Source organism: Peromyscus leucopus, chromosome 17 (assembly GCF_004664715.2).
Source record: "Peromyscus leucopus breed LL Stock chromosome 17, UCI_PerLeu_2.1, whole genome shotgun sequence".
Taxonomy (NCBI): Eukaryota; Metazoa; Chordata; class Mammalia; order Rodentia; family Cricetidae; genus Peromyscus; species Peromyscus leucopus.
Genome location: NC_051077.1, coordinates 16077513 through 16097958, shown reverse-complemented (window position 1 = coordinate 16097958; position 20446 = coordinate 16077513). Strand labels below are relative to the sequence as shown.

The 20446-nt window shown below is 40.3% G+C and overlaps 1 protein-coding gene across 9 annotated transcripts in view; it reads left to right on the top strand.

Moving 5' to 3' along the window:
• Positions 1-20446, top strand: part of Unc5d (unc-5 netrin receptor D) — a 555548-nt gene that overhangs the window by 343516 nt on the left and 191586 nt on the right. For all 9 annotated transcript variants that reach the window (XM_028891808.2, XM_028891807.2, XM_028891806.2 and 6 more), the window contains exon 4: positions 6443-6546. In XM_028891808.2, coding sequence (XP_028747641.1) covers positions 6443-6546 — 104 coding nt within the window. The remainder of the gene's footprint in view (positions 1-6442; positions 6547-20446) is intronic.

Genomic DNA, 20446 nt, shown 5'->3' with positions numbered 1-20446 from the left:
AGATGAGATGTGGGGACTCTGAAGACAGTGGGCTTGATTCTCCTAGTGTTTGCTGTTTGTGAGTATGAATGTATCTGGACATCCAGAAATTTTGCCAAATGCAGAGACACATAAAAGTAATTAATGGCAGCCATAATCATTGAGAGGTAAAGATTTGAAGTGTTAAATAATTTTATTTTAGGGCTTTTTTCCTATAAAAGAGAGAATAGTATTAAACAGTTTACTATTTACAACTGATAGAGCTTTATCTTCTTCAACCACATCTAAAATATTTAAGGTTGTGCATCATACATGTAGCTGAGTTAATTTCCTTTGTATAGAATAATATGATTATTATCTGATATACAACTATGATAAGGTCAAAGGATAGAAATCCATTCAGTTACAAGAGTATCCTTCTCCAACTCAAGAAAGGTAGTTAAGGAAGCATGTTTTATAGAGATTAGAAATAAAGAAATATGAAAATAATGATAAAAGGGAGGTGATAATGAAGTGAATGAGTGTGCTGTGTGTGTGGTGTGGTGTATATGTGTGTGTATGTGGTGTGTGGTGTGTGTGGTGTATGTGTGTGTGTGTGTGTGTGTGTATGTGTGTGTGGTGTGGTGTGGTGTAGTGTGGTGTGTATGTGTGCACATCTAAGCATATGTGGGCGCAAGAATACATATGTATTAGAAGTCAGGATCACCACAGATAATGTCTGCTCTGTGTCTTCCACCTTTGGTTTGAGACAGGCTCTCCAGGTGACCTGGAACTTTGCCAAACAGAGTAAGCTAGTTTGCTGTCTCTCCCTTCTGTCTCACTGTCCCTAGGGTTATAAGCTTGTGCCCCATGCCTGGCATTCCATGTGTGTTTTGTAGGTCAGTACTCAGATCCTCCCACTTTCAAGGCCAAGCACTTGATGACTGAGATATTTCCGCCACCCTGGAGAACTCTGCTTTAAATGAGTGAAAATCAGAAACTATAAATTCAGTCTAGGGTGTATTCTGTAAGATGGTGAGATCCTCACTTTCAGCTTGAATTCTTCTCCATGACACATTCCTCTGGGCACCCAGCTAAGTCATTGTGCTACATCTGAGGACCCTTTCTTCTCTACCTCGTACTCATCATTCTACCTCTTAAATGCTTGTTTACTGTCTACCTTTACTGTGAGAGCATGCACAACCAGGGAGCCAGGGTGCTGCATGGCACAACCTTCACTGTTTGGCAGGGTCTCGTTCCTGTTCCACAGTGAGTGAACGACTGTGACTGTGGCACATTCTCTGAACACTGATGTCAAACAGAAAGAAGGGCTATCCAGGAAAGAGTTTTAACTTTCACTTCTGTACTGCCATATGGAAGTAGCTATATCCTGTAATGAGTATATATTTGCCTAGTGATTTTTTTCTAATATAAAATACACACACACACATATATATATATATATAATATTATATATAATGCATATGATTGAGATTGATCACACTATATTATCTTGTTTAGCATTTCATTATAATTTTAAATCTTAAATACCACAATCTTCTAGCTTTTCATTTATGCATAGTATTCCATTGTGTGAATGCACTAAATGATACTAACTATTCCCACATTATTAAATGTTCAGCTTTCTTCCTATGATTCAGCAAGGGTTTGAGGCACGATCAGCCTACCTACATTTTTTCCCACATAGTTCTCTAATCATTTGCTTAGCTGTACTTGTAGAATTATAGAGTTGTGTTGGTGAAACTTTAAAAATTATAGTGTTACTGAAATACCATAGAACATGTGATTCTCTTAAATATAGAAATCAATAGTTGTGAATACAGTTGCAGGCCTATAACCATCATCCAGGGCAATTTTAGGATTTTTTTTATATTAATGAAAAGGCCATTATTAGTCTTCTTCTCTCACTCAACTGCAGCCCCAGCTGACTCCTAACCTATTTACTCACTGTTTGTCATTACCACCCACTGCAGATGTTTCAGATAAGTGGAATCACATAATATGTAGCCTTTGGTGAATGGCTATGTATGTTCAATAAATATAAATTATGCATTTAAATTTTAGCCGTCACAGCATGCATTAGTATTTTGTTTTTATTGCCAAATAATATTCCACGATAGACCACATATTGTATATCTATTTGTCAGATAGTTTCCACATAATTGGACCTTCAAAATAGTTTAATCTATTTATAACTTGTTTTTTCATATACACCTGGTCTTGTCTTCTAGTGATATTCAAGACTATCCCAGCCTGACTTCATTTCCAACACGGGAATTAAAATAAAGAAATAAATAAAACTGGCTCACTTAGAGGAGGAAAAGAGATGTGTTGGTAGTTGCTAAGCTAGCGTTTCTGTAATAACTATTGATACTGCCCCATTACTTATCTTTGGCCATTTCTGTCTTTTCCTTTGTAAATGGTTTTCAACCCCTTTGTCATTTTATCTCAGAGTATCTATAATTTTCATTGTATTTCATAAGACATTGTAACATATTAAGGCCATTATCTGCACAGTCTTTTGTTTGCAATGTTTTAAGGAAAATAATTTCATTTTTAACTAAATGATGCCTATCAATCATTTTCTTAATGGCTTGTTCAAGTTAGAAGAATTTCCCCTTTTCTTAAGGTTCTCTAGATATTTTATTACTGCTGTGGTTTTCTGTTAAAATGTTTTTATTACTGTGGCATTTATTTTAGTATAAAGCAAGACACAGATCTACATTTTTTTCTTCAGAAGGGCAATGACTCATTTTAATACCTTTTTCCACTTAATTTATCATCTACTAAATTATACTTTTTATTTTAGTGCCTCTGAAAAATGCTTCACTTTGTAATTAATTTGTATCTGATTTATGATAAAAATCATCCCATATTAATCATCATAGCTTTATCACAGGGTGTAGTAATATATAAGACCTTAACCCTGTTACATAGCCATTGTGCTTGGAAAGTTTTTATGTATTAATATTTAATCTTTATAAAAGCTGAATGTTGCCAGGTATAGTTGCACATGCCTTTACTTTAAGTCTCAGAATTTAGGAGGCAGAGGCAGCTGGGTCTCTGTGAGTTCAAGGTTATCCTGTTCCACATAGAGAATGCCAGGCCAACCAGAGCTACATAGCGGGACCCTGACTTTAAAAATAAAAAGCTATATGTATTAGGAATTATTATCCTATTAGAGGTGCAGAGACGAAGGGCAAGAGAATTCAAGATATTTATTGGATGAAGGTGTTCATAGTGTCATGCTCAGATTTGAACACAACTGCTTGATCTCAAATGTTAATGGATCCATAAGGCCCTATTTTAGCTTCTTGGTTATTGTTTCCTTTTGATGTCACAGAACTTGAATTAGAAATTCTCAAAGATGAATCTTGCTTCTGGTCCTATCACAGGAAGATACTACTTTTAGTTTTATAGTTCCCTTATTTTGTGCAGAAATTCATTTTGTGTGTCTGGAGATAAGTTTCCCATTATTAGAACTTGTGTAGGTACATGTATGTATCTTTCTGGATCTAGAAAAATGGCTGTTGCTTAGATTGCCTATTCAGAAACTAATGAGTTTGCATGGCCTGGGGTGAGGGTCATAGATGGAACAGGAGACATTGGCTGCTATATTGAAGAGTTTATTTCTGTAATTTGGAATATGTTCAAGGACTAACTATAATTTTATATGTGGACCCCTTTTTTAAAGATTCCCAGATACAACCTCCTTAGGAGGACAGGTCAGCACCAGACTTGGGATTGGATCAGAACTCTGTCAAGGGTTTTCTTACTTGAAGTGATATCTGGCTCCTGAAGTACTGATGGATTCATCCTTATAGACTTTTTCTGCCCTTGTCCCATGTTCCTCTGTCTTTAGTTTTTCTACATACACCTTGGAAAGTGATGATGCACTTCCTGTCAGACTCTTCAAGTGATTCCAAGTGTTAGTGGGATGGGGAAGCAGGATTGCTTGGTCCTCACTTGGATCTGATTCTTCCATTTGAAATCTGCTAGAGATGCCCCCAAATACCTTGTTTGTATGAAATAAACTAATTCCAGTGTCAATACAGGTTACTCCTTTGGAGGAAAAATGACCTCATTGAGGTTGTCTTTCTGCCTGCTGATGTAGTTAGTATAAAGTAAGGATAACCATTTATCACTCTCGTGGATAGGATTTTATGGCCATGAAGAGACACCATGACCATGCAACTGTTATAAAGGAAAACATATTAATGGGGCTGACTTACAGTTTCAGAGGTTTAGACCATTATCATTATGGCAGTGTGCAGGCAGACATGGTACTGGGAAAGGAGCTGAGAATTCTATATCTTGATCTGCAGGCAGCAGAAAGAGACTGTGAGCCACACTGGGTTTAGCTTGCCATTGTAGGGGCAGGCTTTGAGGTCTCTGCTCAAGCTACACCAGAGACCTCAAAGCCTGCCCCTACAGTAACACACTTCCTTGAACAAGGCCACACCTCCTAAATAATAATAATAGTGCCACTCCCTATGGGCCAAACCTTCAAACACATTCTTTTATGGGGGGGCATTCCTATTCAAACCCCACAATTATCATTTTCACTAGTACTGAGTAAAGACAAGAAGCAGAAGCAGAAGCAGAAGAATGTATCAAAATTCCTAGTGTTATACTTTTGTGTTTTACTTGGTTAAACACAGAAAAATCAATGGTAGCAAAACTCAGATGCTCATTTGCTAGCACCGGATAAGACTTCCTCTTGGCAGATGCATTGTCCAAGGAGGTGGGAAGCAATAGTGAAGGCAACACAGTAAACATGCCACCCACATCACAACTCTTCCCATTACCACCCTGGCCTCTTGGCTGTTGAACTCACGTTCACTCCTGCAGATGAGTTTTGATACAATTCTGAGCAGGGAGGCCCTTCTTGAAAGAGAGTTTTGGCTCAGCACTCCCTTGAGTGACAGCAAAACACGTCTTGTAGTGGGACTGTGTAGCAAACAGACTTCCAACTCTAGGCTTACACAATCCCTTTGCTCTTTGCTTTTGTTGGAGGTTTTGTGAGTCCGTCATACTGAGAGTCAGGAACTCTGAACCACCAGGGCAATTTATAGACCTTGGATAGAAGGAAGCTTCTTCTATAACTGAATTTGGGACAGCAGAGTATGAGAAGGCGGATCCTTTACATTCCAGAGACATACAAAGCCTTTGTATATACAGATGCTGGTCGTCTCTGGGACAAAAAGCTTCCAGAGAGAAGCGGATGTGAGCATGGCTGCACTAGTTATTCATCGGGTGTTTTTGACTTGCTAAAAGCAAGTTTAATGTATTTATACAATTTATAAAGATGTAACTGATTCTGGAGCTTCGCTCTTTACAGAGGACATATTTCATGTTATTGTAAGCACTGAAGAAAATTAAATCAATAAATCCACAGCCTGTAATTTGAGATACTCAATTTGAAGAAAAATACATTGTCAGGGAGGGAGGAGAAAATCCTTTTTGTGGAGGAAGAATTGTAAACAACCTGTCCTGGCTTGACTGTCCTGTGCATCCAGGTGACAGCAAGAATTACCTTGTTCAGTAACATCATCAGAGGGCTGTGCTGACACCTCCCTAGGAGCCAAGGCCAGCTGCCTACCCTTGAAAATGGTGGAGTAGAAAGCTATGCAAATGAAGCTGGCGCTCTCCCTGCTGAACTGTCCTCTTCCCTGAGAAGGCCAAGCTGGTTGGCAGTCAGGCTGAGTGTCAGGAAGCAGAATGAATTTTCCCCTCTCCCTGGCACTGATGCGTTCTGTGACCACTGGCAAGCCAATTAACCTCCACAAGTGTCACCTCTCCATGTGTAAAAGGTTAATAGTGCAGCTTGTTTGCAAAGTGCCCGGAGCCCTGTGTGAAGGGCACTACCCACATACCCAGCATGGCTGCTTGACTAGAGGGCCTTGCATTTCTTAATTATAGATCTGGTTGGATAGGTTATGGATTTTGTTGTGACTGGCTATGGCCCTTTCTCCCTGGTTACAAATAAAAAGACTAATAGGTGATCTCACTCTATTACTGTCTTCTACAGCTCCCCAGAGGGTTAAGCGAATGACAGAGGTTACAGATTAATAATGTATTCTTCAGTGAACAAAAAGAAAATCATGTGCATCTCAACTTCATAATGGCTGCAGACGGTAATTTATTAGGCCAAGTGTTTCATCAGATGCTGAACAGATAATGCTGGCAAACACTCATGAAATTATGAGGTTTTTTTTTCTTTTCCTCTAGTAGTTTTTCTTCCTTCCTATCAATGTAAAATGGTGAAACCATTTTGTTAAGGTATATTTCAGATGCATTTATGAGTATTGGAAAAGCGATACTCTGAAGTGTCAGAAAGTGACATATTTGTGTGTATCTAACTTTTGACATGAAGCTCACTGTTTTAGTGTATTGGGGCCACGCATGAGTAATGCCAGTCCTAGCTCAAAGTGGCATACATATATCTTGTGCTTCTTTGCAGATTTACGGAAAAACTTTGAGCAAGATCCACAAGGCAGGGAGGTTCCTATTGAAGGCATGATCGTGTTGCATTGCCGCCCGCCAGAGGGAGTCCCTGCAGCAGAGGTAAGAAGGACTCCTCTATAAGGAGTCAGGCCTGTCCTCAGTGAGAGGACAGAAGCCCATGTGGCCAAGAGGGGAGAAAGAACATAGGCCAGGCATCTTGCTGTCTGGTCTCTCTTGCAAGACATAATGAAGAAATGATGTGGAAAGCTGGGGAATGCACATGCCTCTTGTCAGCATTCCTATTGACACACAGTTCTTGCTAGGCAGATCTGAGGATGGACCTTGGTGTCATCTGCCCTGTGTTCTGTCAGGACCGCCTCTTTTGTACAGTGCTGGTGGGTCACATCTGTGCACTAACAGGCAGCACTCCCTGGAAATGTGCCCTGGGAGGGAAAGGGTTAACATCATCATCATTCTTCACTTGCCTATGGACCAGGCGTCTTCTGAGCATTTGGTGTGTTACCGTCTCTAGGCTGGCATCATGGCTATGGTATGTGCAGCATCTAGAATCCAAAGTCACCATGGTTTTAGACTCCAGACATATTTCCTAGAGCCCTCAGCATACTGTGAAGCCTAAGTATGTGGTCCCACTGAAGGCTTTCTGAGTCCTTGGATCACTCTGAACACATGTTCTAATTGACTCGTAATATAATTATTGCGGACAAACCTATGAGGAATGAGCATGCAGGCTACCATTTACAGGATTTTAAAAAGTAAATATGTGACATTATCTTATATTCGGCAGTAACTGTTCCAGCCATGGCTCTTCTGTGTGAAGCTCAGAATCTGTAGTTCGTTCAGTGAGAAGTAGAAAGGCTTTAAAAAAGAAAAACAGAAACAAAGAGAAAGGAAATCAGAAACATCTGCCATCTGTATTTGCTAAAATATCTGTATTATTTGTAGTGGGAAAGAACAAAGGAAGAGAGGGGAATGAACACACACACACACACACACACACACACACACACACAAGCACACATTTGCATAGTTAGGCAGAAATCCTGCTGGATGGATGCTACTCAAGCTCGGATGCTCCACAGAAATGAAGTAAACGGACTTGAAAATTGAAGTGAGAGCACCATGCATGATAGGAAATAATTAGAAATGAAAATGCTTATTTTTAAATTTTTACTTAATATAGAACAAAAAGATATTAATCTTCTGCTACTTTCTTGCATCCTACGATGTGCGTGCCCCACCTCCTAAGCAGGGCACTCCATGCACAGGAGACTGTGTCATCTTGCTTAAGACCGCCTGTGTTCCCACGGGCCTGCCTGCTATGACAGCATTCCCTGCAGCCCCCCTTTGCCCACCTTTGAGAATCCCACCTTACAAATAGTTCAGCACGGATGCATGTAGCCTCTGCAGACCCTGCAAACAGGAGGTAGGCCTGGGTGGGAAAGAGGCTAATGCCCTCTGTTAGCAATCTGCCTGGGAGAAGTTGTTTATGTAAGATGTCTAGGAGTCAATTTTTATAGCTGGGGGGAAATTTTGTTATTTCTCTGGTACAGCCTTGACCTTTGAGACGCAGGAAAACCAATGTTCAGATCAATGACCTCACAAAGGGCTCCCAGCCGTATATAGTCTCCCTTCCAAATCTTCTAGGGGTCTCAGGTACTTGCGGGAAATGAGTATTTTTGTGCCTTGCAAGGTCCAGCATGATGAGTTTCCTGTTACCACATCCACTGCTCTGTATGTACGGCCACACCTTCTTCCTCATATTTTCCCAAAGCCATGCTTCGACCGCAGGTCCTTTGCACATGCTGGGTTCAGCAGTGGCAGTCTCAACCACTCTTCCTTTAGGGCTTACACAAAGTATTACTTGCTTAGTGTGAATTGCTGTGGACACTGGACCATGTCACCCCTGCCCTCCACACCCTCTCCTCCTCAGCCCCTTGCCCTTCCTTCTGTCTCTTTTGTCCCTTGTACTATATCGGCCTTGCTTGTTTTCTGTTGTCCTACTGGGATTGAACTTATGTAAGGAGATCTTGTGTATATGTTTCCTATCCCTGTGACACCAGAATATGAAAAGTACTCACGTGGCTGTTATAGTAAGGGAGGAAGGTGACAAATGATGGCAAAGAGATGAAGAAAATGATTCCTTGCATACTGATGGTAGGGAGGTCAAGCCACTAAGGAAAACAGGAAAGATGGTGCTTAAAATGCTCAAAATTATATATATGTATATGACCCACAATTTCACTATGGGGCATATATAAATTAAAAAATGAAGTCAGGATACCTGCAAGACATCTACACGTCTTCGCTTACTGAACACTAGTCATAGTCCATAGTAGTCAATGTATGGAATCAGCCTGTGTCTGTCAGCAGGTGAGCAGAGAAAGGCAGTGTTGTTCATGTAAAGAAATAACCTTTAGAAAGAATGTCATTCTATTCCTAACAACATGCATGAGCCTCTCTGACATCATATCACAGGAAATGAACAAGGAATAAGATGACTGGTAACTATATGTTCTCACTTTCATGTAGAGACTGAGCACATAAAGTTCACTGTAGAGTAGTGGCTACCAAGAGTTGGTGGGATGTCAAAGGATACAGGATTTCATTTGAGAAGAATAGATTCAAAAGCTCTGTAGTGGGTAGCCATTCCAGCTTTGGTCTGGAAGTTCCAACCCCCATTGAGGCTTTGGTAACTATCATACCTACAAGGCAGGGCCAAAAGAGGGCCCTGAAGACCCGAGATCAGGATGCACCACGCTGTCTTCCTGTTTGGACCCTGGACGCTAGAGGTAAACCAAGGAGAGTTCTCCAGAGAACACTACTGGACTGCTGCGTCTTTACCAGAACCAACCACCTACCTATCCCTTCATTTGTAAGTTACGCCATTTAAATCTCCCTTTTAACTACATGGAGTGGCCTTAATAATTTCACCAATAAAGCTCTGTTGGACATCATGACTACTGCAGTTAACAATAATTGTGTTCTTGAAAGTTGATATAATAGATGTTAATTGTTCTCCTAAGAACATGATAAGCATGTTAGCTAATAGACATGTTAGCTCAGTTTAGCCATTCCACTATAAATACACATTTTATAACAACATGTACACACTAGCAATCATACATATATACATTTTATTTGTCAAGGAAGAAGTTAATCCATAAAAACCCAAAAGATCTTCTCATACCTAGATGCTCAATATTTGTTGAATATGAGTGAGCCTAGCTTCTTGTTTCTGTCAAGGAGGATTGGAGGGTCTGTCAGACTCGTGAGTAGACTTGTTTGTTTCTTTTTTTTTGTTCAGTACTAGGTACTAGCAAATAACTAGAACATCCCCCATCTATATTTGATGGCATGGATTAGAAGAGGGAAAACAAAGGGAACCATACAGGGTAAATAATCTAATAAGGTAACATTCCCAAGCACGGTATAGCTGTGAATGTGCACACACACACCCTTACCCATTATGGAAACACCTTCCTAGACAATACAGGCTCCCATGCTGTGTAGGCTTAGTGGAGGATTCCTGTGCAGGAGGCTGCTGTCTAGGAGCAAGCAGCTTCCCTGTCTGGTCATATGCTTAAAAATATTTGACCTGCATCAATGCTCCAAAGCATACCCCTCCATCTTCCTTACCTAACCGCCTGCCCTTTAAATGATATAAGGTGTATCCATTGGCTCAGTCCATTTTCTCCCTTCATTTGCTTCAGATGGTGTTTTTTAGCTGCAACCCCAATTAGCAAAGCAGGTCTCTTCAATGTTAGTAAGAACAATATTTGAAAGAGATAAAAAGACAGCAAGAATATACAGTTTACTTTATGGTACTTAGCTTCTTGTCCATTTGGAAGCCATAGGCATTAGCTTCCTTAATTCATTTCACATAATTTCCTGTCACAAATAACCACAACCCAGAAAAGTTAAAATGATAGTATTTTTCTCCCATAGTTCTAGAGGTAGGAGTTGGAAGTCCAGGTTGGTAGGTCACTTTCTCCTGGGAGTGCTGAAAGGGAATCTGTCCCAGGCTTGTATCCTAAATTCTGTTGCTTGCAAACAGGCCCTGGTTTCTTTGGCTGGTGGACACATCACTTCAGTCTCTGCCTCTACCTGCATGTGACCTCCTTTCTGTGTCACTGGGGATCTGAATACTTCCATCTTTATAAAAAAAAAAAAAAAAAAAAAAAAAAAACACCACCAAGTGGACTGTGCTCTGCACCCATCCACTATAGCCTTCTGTTAATTTTATGGGTCACAAACATTTGTAAAGACTCGACTTCCAAATAAAGAGAGAAATGGAATCATTATTCAGCCCAGTATACTTTCCACTTTTTGTTTGAATAAGATATAGTTTGTAAAGTATGTTTTAGCACTAAGCCAGATGAAACTAGTTACATGTCTGTTTTAAGAAGCCGTGGAGTCTGGAGGATGATTGCAAACAGATTCTGGGCTAAGAGGGGCCAGAACTTTTGTTTCCTTGGTTTTACATTGGAAGTAGCTAAGGGGGAGTTCTTCTTGCATTGTGGGTAAGTGGACTGCTGCACAGCCCATGCTGTTATATCTAGCATCGCTTTGATGCAGGGAGGCACCCTCTTGCCTTATCATGGAAATGACTTTTGAACAACAGGATTCTGAGCACCAGCACTCACAGCTCCTTGACTTTCATTAGGAACACAGATAGATGTTATTGTCTCATATGTCTGTCTTTTTCCTTGTATGAAAGGGAGACTGGGAGAAGAAAGATGACAAAAGGAATGAATAGTGACTATGTCTGTGTATCTGCACAGCTATAGTCTCCCAGGGTAGACATCTTTTCCAGCATCTCTTGAGTGATCTTTAGATCAGAGAGTATACTTCTTGACCACATAATAAAAGGACAGTCCTATGGTGAACTCTACAGTATGGGCAGTCACTGGGTGCTGTGTTTGGAAACTGGTCAGTCACGTGATTAACACTGTGAAATGTTGTCATAGTTATTATCTTAGTAGTCTATTGCTGTGAAGAAATACTATGACCACAGTAACTCTTCTAAAAGAAAAAAACATTTAATTTAGATTTGCTTAGTTTCAGAGGCTTAAGTCCATTGTCATAATGTAGGGAGCAAGGTAGCATGCAGGTAGACATGGTGCTAGAGAAGTTGCTGAGAGTTTTACATCCATAGGCAGCAGGAAGAGAGCGATTCTGGGCTTGGAATGGGCTGTTCAGAAACCCCAAAGCCCACACCTAGTGACACACTTCCTCTAACAAGGCCACACATCCTAATCCTTTCAAATAGTTTCACTTCTGGTGACCAAGTGTTCAAATCTATGAGCCCATAGAGCCTATTCTCATTCAAACCACCACAGTTTTTGACTAGCACCAGGCCGTGTGCTATCCTACATCAACACTTTGTTCCTGTCCTGAGCCTGCTGCAGGGCAGGTGATGTCTTCACTGAAGGGGAATGTGCTGTCAGGGACACTGGTACATCATCTGGATTTATCCCTCAGTGGCCTAGATAGCCATTCTCCCACTGGGTTTACTGCAAGTCACCTCTGGGGCATGGCTAATTCTTGTTTGCAGGAGACATGTATTAGTACAATGACCTTTTTCTGAAGATAGTCTTAGCAACCAACTCATCTACTTGATCAAAATATATGGTTTGTGTAAGACTATAAAGCTTCCACTTATGGGGCACCTTCTTATTCCAAATACTGTGTTTAAACTGCAAAGAAAGATTTTGAATTACTAGAACAGTCCAGGAATTTCAAGACTGTCTTATAGTAACTGGGTCAGATCTTTCAGATTATTAGTCAAGACTTGACATTAACCCAAAAGTTCAGAACTATGCTGTCCTTTCTGTAATTGTTTTTGCTTATTTTTAAAATTAAAAATTATATTTTTTCTATTTTGCCATGGTTTTTTGTTGTTTGTTTTTGATGTAGTTAGGAGGTTTCCTTAAGCCTTTCTGAAGCTTGAGAGCCCTGGGTCAGTGAGAGCAGATCTGCCTGCTGAGTTCCTGGACATTCTACCCATGACCCTAGATCTGCTATGCATGCTCTGTGTCTCTGAAACAGTAACCTGGTAGTGAAGCAAAGAGCAGAGTACAGGGAGATGGAGACTCCAGAACTGAGGGCCAAGAAGCCTGCAACACCACATGGTAGGAGCCTTTCTCAGTGCAAGGAGACTGGGTGATGCTGTCATAGGCAGTCGGAAGGAATTGAATGTCCATGGTTCACTTGAACAGGCTTTGAAGGAGAAAAAGAAGAATAGGCAGAGTGACTTCCATACTCATTGTTCATGTTCCTGTTTGGCCATGCCCTTGGCAAAAGGGGTTGTCAGAAAAAGACTCACATTTGCTGTCAGGGGCACAATGTGAAGTCTTGATCAGAGGGTTATTACCCTGGTGTTCATAGATGTGCTGTAGGACAGATCAAAGACTCTCAGCATGGTAAAGCAATGGGAGACATCATGGTCCTTGGAGTCGAATGCTTACTTGACTCTGTTATGCTGACTGACTACTATGACTACTAGCACCAGACCATGTGCTATCCTACATCAACACTTGGTTCCTGTCCTGAGCCTGCTGCAGGGCAGGTGATGTCTTCACTGAAGGGGAATGTGCTGTCAGGGACACTGGTACATCATCTGGATTTATCCCTCAGTGTGGGATATGGCAGGTCACCAGTGACCCTAAAGCTTAGAATCCCCACTAGAAAAAGAAAACAATATTTCTTTGTAGGATTGCTAGGAATCAAAAAAGAAAAAAATGCAGAATATTTAGTGCAATTTCTAAGACTAAATTAATGGCAGACATTGTTTACTTCTATGGTTCTTCCTCTTTTTTATTTATATTTCATTATTGATTTATTTTGTATGTGCATGTGTTCATATGTGTGCTGTGGGATAATGCTTTTGTACACAGGTTTAATAAAACCCTGATTTGCCAGTAGCCAGGCAGGAAGCATAGGCAGGGTGAGCAGACAAGGAAAATTCTGGGAAGAGGAAGGCTGAGTGAGGAGACATCAGCTTGTCATCCAGGGAGCAGCATGTAATGGCACACAGATAAAGCCACGGAACACAGGCAACATGTAGATTAACAGAAATGGGCTAAGTTTAAGTGCAAGTGCTATTCAGTAGTAATCCTGAGCTATTGGCCAAACAGTTTTAATTAATATAAGCCTCTGAGTGTTTACTTGGCTCTGAGCGGCTGAGGATTGGGTGGGACACAGGAAAACTTCTGGCAACATATGTGTATACAAATATGCATGTGTGTACATGTGGAGGCCAGGAATCAACCTTGAGATGTTGTTCCTCAGGTACTATCGACTTTGTGTTTTGAGGCAGGGTCTCTCATTGTCTGGTGCTTGCCTGAGTAGACTGGCTTGTCAACAAGCTCCAGAGATCTCCTTATCTCTACCTCCATAAGCTCTGGAATTAAAAGTATTTGTGCCACCATACCCAGGTTTTTTTCCCATGCGTTCTATGGATGGAACTCAGCTCCTCACACTTGCATGGCAGCACTTTGTCTACCAATCTATTGCCTCAGTCCCCACTTCATTGCTTTTAAAACTGAATGAATCCTTGAATCTCTTAGTGAGAAGTAGAGTCCTGCTGTAGTCAGGGAACTAGATCAAAGCTGAAGTCTCCTGCAATGCACTGTTTTGAGTAATTATGAGAGTTGCTGAGAGAACCCCCATTTTCAGCTGCCACAAACTTGGCATTTCCCAATAGAAGGGTGCTGTGAAAACCTTCCCACTTCCTTCTTTTGTTATGTAGCCCATGGAGAAATTAAATATTTACTGATGAAGGTCACCTTGTTTACTCCCCCTCCCCCTGCAATGTATTAGGGATGGCATTTGTTAGCAGAACACCTTTCAGCAAGTGCTCAATGTAAACTTGAAGGTTGCCACCAGACGTATTTAGACCTGACTTGAATGAAATTATTACATTGACCATACATTGTGCTCACCCAATACCCGAAAAGTGAACTGATGATAACTCAAGCTGTCCCAGATTTCAAGATCCCATCCTAATGGCTAGATGTATCAGAACATACATAACCATTACAATTACTCTTAACATTAACCTTGGGGCAGTTGTAACTAAAGATAGCAACTCTAGTGGTGGACACTTGTTGTTTCACTAAAACCAATTTGCTCTTTTCAAAACAATTCATTATCCCACACTGCACTTTTTTATACTGCCCAATTAAATGAAAAATCTATCTTTCATAAAAGTTAGAAATTATGTCCAATGAAAATCCGACATTTTAATGGTTTTCTACAGATTAAAATTGTAGAGTTCTCAATAAACCCTGATTTACTGATGCTGGCTATAAAATGGTTATTGCTGTTAATAAAGCCTATAAATCTTAACAGGTTATATTTGCCTTGGACAATAAAACTTGCCATAAAGGCTTAGTGTCTAGGGCTAATTCTGCTCACATCAAGGTAAACAGCCTGCTCAAAATAATTCAATGTCTTTGAGAATTAAGGCTCTAAAGGTAAGCAGCAGACAGATTCTAGCCCTGAGCCATTGCCTGCCTGCCTGGAACTATTTTTGTTTTTTAATCTCACCAAGGAGTCAAAGATGATATTGGAATTAGAAAATTCAAGGTCAAGAGCCCGTTGAAGCCTTGACATCAATGCAATGTTGAGGAGGAGGTTTTCTAATTTGGGTCCAGCACCATGCTAGGTCTGCCATTGACTGATCACCATGAACAGAATGAACTCCTTCTGTTGGATAAAGTCCTATTGAGCTAGGCAGGAGTTAGACACCAGGCTTAGGGGTGATAGGAAGTAGATAAATTTCTAAATGGTCTTATTAATAGAAAACATGGAGCCAGATATAGGGATGAAAACCTGAGAGAGATCAGAGGAATAGGAACAGCCACATGCTAACCTTACCTCACCAGCTCTGCGGGTTCCAAAAGTGAGATACTTTCTATCCATGCCTGTATGCCTTGCTGTTCTGCCATCTGATTTGCTCTCTCTGTCCAGCTACATCACTTCCTCTTCCTGCCCAGCTCTGTCACTTCCTGTCTGTCTGCACAGACCTACAGACCTCAGTGGTTAACTAGTGTTGGAATTTAAGGTGTGTGCCACCACGCCTGGCTCTGTTCCCAGTGTGGCCTTGAACTCACATAGATCCAGACAGATCCCTGCCTCGAAAGTGATAGGATTAAAGGCATGTGCTAACATGGCATGACTTTTGTGTTTACTTATAATGGCTGGCTTTTTCCTCTGATCTCCAGGCAAGCTTTATTGATTAGAGCACAAATAGAATATCACCACCATGGGGTAGAAACAGGTGAAAAGAAAGGAAATTGTTTTCTCACTGCCTTTCTAGAAATCAAGAGTAACTTATGAAAACTTGTTTGTCAAGTTTTGCTAGTATTTGGAGATTTCATTTGAAGTTTCACTTATCTGAAATAAAACTCAAGAAAGTGGTCATTAGGTCACTTTTGTGGTCAGCTCTCAATCAGGAGTTCTTTGGAAGATGAGATGGAGAAGCAACAAGTGAGTGGAGAATGTGGTCTACCTACCCACTTTCCAAAGATCTAGACGAATGCACCTCTTCCAAATCTCCCGGTTGTGATATGTGTCTTGTGTTCTAACTGCTTGGTGCTGCCAACTGTACTTACCCCACACTGTGATTGCTTATTGCTGCTGTGTAGCAACTTGGCCTGGCTCTCTAGCCCTCCTGGAGGTTCCAGGCAGTCCTAACATTCTTATGTAAAGCCCTCTTCAGGTTATGCTCAGCATAATTCACTGTGTGCCCTGTCTTAGTACTTTAAAGATGCCATCAGAAAGAGGAGTTTGGAGAAACACAAGTATCTGGATTCAAAGCTAATTGCTGGATATCTTTAATTTGTTATAAAATTAGCGGGTGAGTTGAAAGACTCTTCTGGCCCCTTTTTGGATTTCTCATTATTCCTGATGCATACATGGCATGAAGATCTGTGCATTATCTGTGGCTTCCCATTGACTTGATAATTCTGCTCAGATTGGCACCCAGCCCAAGTGAGGAGCCCCTTGCTCTTCTCCCTGGTGAGAATATTCTAAATGAAAGGGTCCTTTGTTACTAATGTGTTCCCCAGCATAAAACCCGAAGAGAAGCTATGATATTGGACTTCTTAAGACATGAGTTGCCAGACTGTTGTGTCTAACCTCATTCAAACAGACTATGAAATGAGGATTTTATTTAAAAAAAAAAAAAAAGGATTCTTAATAATTGACTAGAGAAATGTGAAGTGAGGTGCCCACCTTCGGAAGCAGTAAGCCTCAGGTATAAATAATTAATCTAATTTGGTGCAGCCAAAGCACAGAGAATGTCTAATAGTCCAGATAAACTTTGCTTTGAGGAGACTGACAATGAGGACCTTTGCAGAAAACCACATTTGATTAGAATGTATAATATTGTAATAGAAACCTAATGGACTTTAAAGGAAAGAGAACGTTGAATTGGTTAAATACTAGTAATTAAGTGCCAAGAAATTACTCCTCTGAAAACATTCATGGGAAAAAAAAAAAAAAAACTTGCTGTTCTAAGAGAGATGGGAACATGAGGTTAATATAAGTTATTTAAAAAGTGAATGTCTGCAGCTCAAATACCCTCAGCATTAGACAAATACGCATGCAAACCTTGTTGCTGCATGGACTTCTACATCCTGAGCTCTGAAGCTCCCTTCCTTTGCCAAGGAAAAACCACTAGGCACCTGAGTCTTGCTGGGTTTTGGCTATTTTCACCTTCCTTCTTGTTTTAGGTCCCTGGGGGAGGAAGCTTAAATATGGTCATTGGGATGGCAGTCATCATAGGCAAGAAGTGAAGTCAAAGATGGCTGGATTTGCATCCCTTTCCTTGAGCTCTATGGGTACCACAGTCAGAGCTACCCAACCAGCCTTCTTTGTTCCCACATGCTTCTTTCTCTTGGGCTGTTGTTCCTATCTGTGTCCTGTGACTCCCATGCCTTTGTCCTCCTGCCCATCACTGATTTACACTATTTTGGATGGGTTTTTACACACCAGCCTCCTAGGTCTTCTCTGCCCTTCCCAGTGAAAACCATGTGGCTCATTCATTAGTCACTGGGACAGAAACCTGATGCAAACAACATAAAAAGTGAAAGCATTTGGCTTGATTTTAGCTCCTAGGTCCAGAAGGTATAGTTAGCTGTCTGCTGGCCTCATTGCCATGATTCCATAGTGAAGCAGAACAGTGTGGCAGCTGGAATGTGTAATAGAGGAGGCTGATCACTTATGGTGGCTAGGGAGCAAGGTGGTGGAGGAGGAGGATTTCAAAGGCATGCTCTTGGTGACTCCTTTCTTCCAATCAGACTCTGGTGTCCAGAGTTTCTACAGCTTAAAATGGTCTGCTCAATGCTGAATCTGGCAATATATTAATCCATCTATTAGGGCAGTATGTTTCAATATAATCACTTTGCCGGAATACTACCTCTAAATATTCTGTCAATCAAACCTTCAAGACATCAGCCTTTGGAGGATACTTTCAATCAGTATAACACCCCAACTGGTCTTTCAGAGAAATATGCAATTTAGCTGGTGCGAACCCACTCCAGCATTTTCTGCTGCTCTCTGTAGGTTTTTATGACATATTGATTTGAATACTTTTTCATTATATTTCTGACCATTGTATTTAATTTTTTCATTCCAATGTGTCATAGTTCCTCAAAGTAATATCCCTTGGGAATAGGAAGTTAAAAAAAAAAAGTCATTGTTCTCTGTAGCCCCTCCCACCCCCACTCCGGAGACAATGCAAACAGTAGACATGTGGAATAGATGAGGCTAAGCAGATGAATTGCGGCCAAGTTGTGCATAGAGTAATACAATTTTTAGTTTTGTGTAGAACTTGACCGTTTATGTTTTACTTACATCAGCTCATTGGATCCCTAAAGCTAGGCATATATAATGGTACCTCTGCTTTGTAGAATAATGAATTTAGTTTGGAGAGCAGGAGACCCCTTTATCCAAAATGCGGGAAGCCAGAAGCACTTCAGATTTTAAATGTTTGGGTTCACTTATTTATTTTTGTTTATTTATTATTATTATTATTATTATTATTATTCATATGTGATAAAATACCATGGAGATGGGAACCAAGTTAAATATGAAAATCATTTATGTTTCATATTTATTTTATAGCCTAAGACAATTTGATCCATTATCTTTAATAATTTTTACATGACTTTTTGCTTGTCACATCAGTATTCATAACATCCTCTATTTGGGTGTGTGGAGAGAGCTCAGTGGTGGATCATTTTCACAGCATGTGTGGCCCTGGGTTCAGTTCCCAGTCCACAAAAATGGTTTATATTTTTGAATTTTATATTTGGAGATGAAGGCAGCTTACTGTGTATACTCTCTGGAAAACTGCAATGCAGCTCACCAGTAATTCATGTGTACGCTAATCTTCCCAACAGCTCTCTGAGGGAGGGATGGCAGTTTTATAGATAAGGAAACTTACAAGTTTACAAGGTATTAGGCAATTACTCAAGACCATGGTTACTGAGCGAGCCCATATTGGAGCCAATATTGGACAGCCTGCCTTTAGAACCTCTACCTAAATGAGTCTCTTAGTTGGACAGACATTCCATCCTATGCATCAGCTGGGCAGATCATTTGCCTGTCCCTGCCTGGCTCAGAGTCTCATTATAGATACATAGCTAAGCAATATACATAAGATAGTGTCCTCTAGCTCTCCTTGTTCCCAGTGGCCAGACTTCAATGGATGCCTAAAGGCATGTATTTCAAAACTCTGTATACAATTGATTTTCCTATTCATACATAATTAAAAGAAAGCTTACTTTATAAATTAGACCTAGTAAGAGATTAACAGAAGCAACTAATGATAAATTAGAATAATTTTAACATGGAACTATAAAAATTATATCTGTGTGTTCTTGTTCTCTTTCAAAAAAAAAAAAACACATGTATGTGACAATAGATCTTAGTGACCTCATCATTTATTTTCTTTTCCCATTTAGTTGAGAGCTTCTTACCTTTTCACTTAAAGGAAATGTGCCTTATGGCTTCTCTTTTGTGCATCCCAATTGTCAACATCACTACCCCTGATCTTTAGGTCTGTTACTAAGTAAAATAATGATTAACTGAAACATTAGGTTCACACTCCTGTGATAGTTGATCTGATAACTGAGATAACTACTGAGCAATGAATGGGCACGGGGCATATATAACATGTGTACACCGTGCTTTACTTACTAGTCAGGACACAGTGGAACACCAAGTTTTCATCACTCAGTTTAAAACTTAGGGAATATTTATTTCTGGAATTCTTCATTTAATATTTATGTGCCACATTTGAGCATGAGAAACTAAAGCCATGGAAAGTAAACCATTGGCCAAATGAGGACTATTCTGTATGAATATATATGCACATGTAGACCAAATGAATTTCCTCTATCTTAAGGGCCGGGGTGCAACTCAGGAGTAGAGCACTTGCCTAGCATGTACTGGATTCTTCATTTGATCTCTCATAGCACAAAAGAAGAAAAAATATTAAATACCTTTATTCTATTGCTCATATTCATGACTCAAGATCTAAGGCTAGTTGTGCCATTATCAATTATTTCTGCAATTTGATGGCACTCGATGATGCCTGCCTTGGGAATTTAGGGATGGCAGGGCAGGATTACTTAGTGCCAGATATGGACATGGAACTGGTTTAATAACAATCTAGACAGCTCACAACCAACCAGTCAGTACTACGATATTTTTTAAGCCATTCATAAAAAAAGCAAACGTCCTTTTTTTTCTAGATTTTCATAATGAAGGTGTAGAACTATTTCCCCATCTTAGATTTTCTTACACAGTTTAGCAGCAATAAGCAGTCTTTATATCTTGAATTATGTAGAAGAGCAGCCCAGGAGGCCTCCTCACACACAGCAACAGATCTGTAACTCAGCAGTAATGTTCCATGGGTGTGAATCAAGAGCTGCATCTTGGTCCTGCTGAGACAGCACGAGTTTTAATGTTTCTAGGCAGCACACCC